The 4277-nt window shown below is 35.4% G+C and overlaps 1 protein-coding gene across 1 annotated transcript; it reads right to left on the reverse strand.

Moving 5' to 3' along the window:
- Positions 1-399: 399 nt before the first annotated feature.
- LOC121041094 (olfactory receptor 6C4-like) lies at positions 400-1329 on the reverse strand. Its single transcript, XM_040491845.1, has one exon. The coding sequence runs from the start codon at positions 1327-1329 to the stop codon at positions 400-402; it is 930 nt and encodes a 309-aa protein (XP_040347779.1).
- Positions 1330-4277: the final 2948 nt, after the last annotated feature.

Genomic DNA, 4277 nt, shown 5'->3' on the forward strand with positions numbered 1-4277 from the left:
ATTAGAAATTAAAACAGAACTTAAAAAAACTATATATTAATTTGCTTTAAGATAACTATAATAAATACATTTCTTCTTAGCACAAATAATGTATTTTTATTTTAAATAACTATATTCTCAAAATGTGAAGAGTTGAATTATCTTACATTTTTGCAACATTTTAAACTGTCAAGTTAAAAAATCTATTAACTAGAAATAAATATGTGAACAATATTTTTGGGAAGAGTTTCCCCTCATTGGCAAGCTTGAAATATAACTTTGGTAACTCTTTACAATGAATTCATTTGAAGCATTGCTTTAATAAGGAGAGGATTAGAGAAGCTTTCTCTATGTTTTCCTGGGGAGAAATTTCATGCATATTGTTCAGATTTTCCTTTGAGTTTGAGGTTTTTACATTCATTAAATACTCATAATCTTTCTGGCCACATCCTTGAAGGCTTGTTTTACTTGTTTGTTCCTTAAGGTGTAAATGAATGGGTTCAATAAAGGGGCAACTGAGTTATTGAGCACAGCTACCCCCTTATTGAAGGCAACTCCTTCTTTAGCTGAGGGTTTTATGTACATGAAGATGCAGCTGCCATAAGAGAGGGAGATGACAATCATGTGGGAAAAACACGTGGAAAAAGCCTTTTTCCTTTGCTGAGCTGAGGGGATCTTGAGAATGGTCCAGATGATGTTTGTGTAGGAGAGAATCACCAGCACCAGAGTGACCACCAAGGTCACAACTGCTAAGATAAAGTCAACCAGCTCCAGGAATCTTGTGTCTGAGCAAGATATTTCTAGGAGGGGTCCATAGTCACAGTAATAATGATTCAGCATGTTGGAGGCACAGAAATCCAGCTGACTGGTCAGGATGATTGGGGATATGATGATTAGGAATCCAGCCAACCAAGAGCAGAGGACCAGCTGGATGCAGACTGTGCTGCTCATAATGGTCATGTAATGCAGGGGTTTGCATATGGCCACATAGCGGTCAAAGGACATGGCAGCCAGAAGGTAAAACTCTGTGGCTCCGAAGAAGATGGCAAAGAAATACTGAGTGAAGCAGCCAGCAAAGCTGATGCTCTTGTTTCCAGTTGTGATGCTGAACAGCAGCCTGGGAGTAAAAGTGGTTGTAAAGGAAATTTCTAAGAAGGAGAAATTCCGGAGGAAGAAATACATGGGAGTCTGGAGGTGGGAATCCAGTAGAGTAAGGGTGATGATTGTCAGGTTTCCAATGATGCTGAATACGTAGGTGAGGAAGAGAAATATAAAGATTACAAGTTGGATCTCCGGGATGTCTGATAGTCCCAGCAGAATGAATTCTGTCAGAAAGGTTTGGTTTTTCATTGCTAACCTTTGCTGCCTATAAAGGTACAGAGGAATAAATCAGTGATGAGAATTGAAGAGGAGCTCAGGAACATTTAGGAGAAGCTAAGTCTTTTCTGTTGAGTCGGTTCAAATATCTATTTTTTGTCAATTTGATTCAAATGAGAGATTTTCTATTGGACAGAGAGGCTGGATCTTCACAGGAATTATTATTTTAAATTTTCATGCAGGAAAATTTTCTCCTTGGTTCCAATTTAGGCTCTTCAGGCACTTTCCTAGCCTACCTTCTAAACCAACTCCCAAGTTATCATTCTCTCCATTTTCTATTTTTATTTTCACTTTGAACATTGAGTCTACTTTTGATCTTTCACTATACCTGGTAACTTGGCAGTGATGTCTCATTTCCATCACTCTCTTGGCCTCAGTGTGAGAAGAAAAGCTGTGTTAGTTCACAGTTGAGGAGGCTTTAGGAGGGAATCAGCACTATCATTATAATTGCAGTAACCAAAGATGCCCTCAACTTCCCTTCAATTTTTTGAATTTGTGGACTGTTGTAACTAACATCATCGGTCCGTAAATCTTTGTTGCCAGTGTCAGCTTTCTTTCGGTCTCAGGACTCCTGTCTTAGATGGTTTTAGCAGTGGACCAGGTGCTATATATCCAAGAAGATACCTGATATCATTTTCTTTCATATCTATTGGTACTAATAACCATGTAATTTTACTCTGGCTAGACAAAGAGAACTGAAATCAAAAGTTGCAAACCTCATTTAAGAGTTTGGTGCTGGCACAAAAACAGAGACATATGTCAATGGAACAGAATAGAAAACCCAGAAATGGACCCACAACTATATGGTCAACTAATCTTTAACAAAGCAGGATAGAATATCCAATGGAAAAAAGACAGTTTATTCAACAAGGCTGTTGGGAAAATTGGACAGCAACATGCAGAAGTTGCTTGCGACTAGTTATATCATACTTCAAGAGGTTGAGTATTTTTTAGTTTATTTGAGTAGTTTAGTTGAGTATTTTAGTTTATAGGTGAAGAACATTGTTCTGAATAGTTACATAGCTATTATGATAAAATTTAACTTAAATTTAAAATTCAGACTAAATTTTATTTAACCTTCTCTATAGTTCTCAAATTCTCAGAGCCTTTTTCAGCAGGTAACATACTTACAGTTTATTAATAAGTAAAATTTTCTCTGGCATGATCCTCCACATCTACCTTTCTTTTATCAAGACATTTCTGTCCCTGTACTCATCTTCTCATACCTCTTTTCAAAAGAGTAGATGACTCTTCTTGTGTCAGAGGCCAGTCTCTTTCTAACTCTTGAAAATACAAACAAGTAACAAACATATTTATTTTACCATCTTCTCCATTAAAAATAATTTTATGTACATTTACTTGGTTATAACTATGATAATAACTGTCATCACTTGAGTTGCCAAACCTTGTCATTATTTTATTTGATTCCCATAATAACTCTTTGAGATAGACTATCTCCATTTTGCAGATGAGGAAAGGGAGCTTTGGAGCAGTTGATAAATTGTTCCAAATCCCACTAGTGTCTTGTGGGGCCAGAATTATGTCCCGGTACTGCCTGATCCTTAGTCTGCACACTCAACTACCAGGTTGTGCTGCTTTCCCATCCTCATTCAGGAACAGAATGATTTGAACTATTATCTGAATCTTACAGATGAGATAATGTGCATTAATGATATTGTGAGGATAATAGTGGTGATGATGATCAACTGAGGCTGGTAAAATTTTAGTGGTTTGGCCAAGCACACATAGCTGCAAATTCTTCTATTTTATAATACACATGCACCAGACATGCTTCTTTGTTTTTTAACATATTTATTAAGCAGAGATTGCATATTCTTAAAAAAATTCTGTATTTTTATATTTTGTCTCAATATTGTCTTTGATTTTTTTCCTTCTAATATTTTCTTAATTTCTGCCTTTAACTAATGGCTTCTTCCTAATTTTTCATCCTTTATTGAGATTCTAATGATGTTTTCTTACTCTGGCTTTACATTCCTCTAAACACATTTTTCAGAAGTTGTTGCTGGCTTTAGTTTTAAAATGTGTGAAACGATTCTGTCTTATACTTGCCTCATACTGTTAGGCCTGGATTCCTGTTTCATTTTCAGTCCCATATTTTTAACTCTCTATAATACATTTTCTTTTGGACATATTCCCCTCAAATTAAGCTTAGGGGAAGTTAGGGAACTAATAGGAACTTCCAAGAGCCAGTTTAGGATAAAGTTGCTTGAATACAAAAATTGATTTTTTTCCATTTCCTTTCTCTCTTCCACTGATGAGTGGAACACATCAGGACACATCATGAGTCTTACCTGGTTCTGCTGGAATTTTGAATGTTAAAATATATCTCAGCGTCTTATTTTTTTCCTTGTGATAAAGCCTATTTAAATTTCCAAACTCCTTGATAGGTTTTTTGGTTAAATGTCAAGAAATTTAATTTTGAAAAATAGTAACTCTTAAGAGTCAGGGTTCAGTAAGCATTGGTTCTCTTGCCCTTCCCCTGCTTTTAAGGAACTTACAGTCTATTTTTAGAAAGATGTCATATACATAAAATAGAAAATGGTTAGTTATTGAATAGAATGCATCATTACATTAATTCTTATTTAAAAAATGTTATTTTATAAAAACTGACAGTTTTATCACTCCCAAGTTTTCTTTCAGAAGGTAGTTGAAAAAGTTCTGTTTATAGACCATTGATCTAAATTTAATTTCATGTATATTTATCCATATAAATCCTAAAGGAGATTTCTAGTATTTTCAGGCAAACTTTTAATAGGAAGATAGTCCTTACATTAACCCTGGAAAACACCTGGCTCAAGCTACTAGAGTCTTTCTCTGTTTCGATAGCCAAGACACTATAGAAATGGGAGTTTATCTCTTCCTCCACTTCTGGCAGATCTCCTTGTGCAAATAGAGACAGA

The sequence above is a fragment of the Herpailurus yagouaroundi genome, unplaced genomic scaffold (assembly GCF_014898765.1).
Source record: "Herpailurus yagouaroundi ecotype Mexico unplaced genomic scaffold, PumYag 182, whole genome shotgun sequence".
NCBI classification, from domain to species: domain Eukaryota; kingdom Metazoa; phylum Chordata; class Mammalia; order Carnivora; family Felidae; genus Herpailurus; species Herpailurus yagouaroundi.

What these genes read in the sequence shown, in the direction of transcription:
- LOC121041094 (XM_040491845.1), bottom strand. Translation starts at nt 1,329, where the DNA reads ATGAAAAACCAAACCTTTCTGACAGAATTCATTCTGCTGGGACTATCA.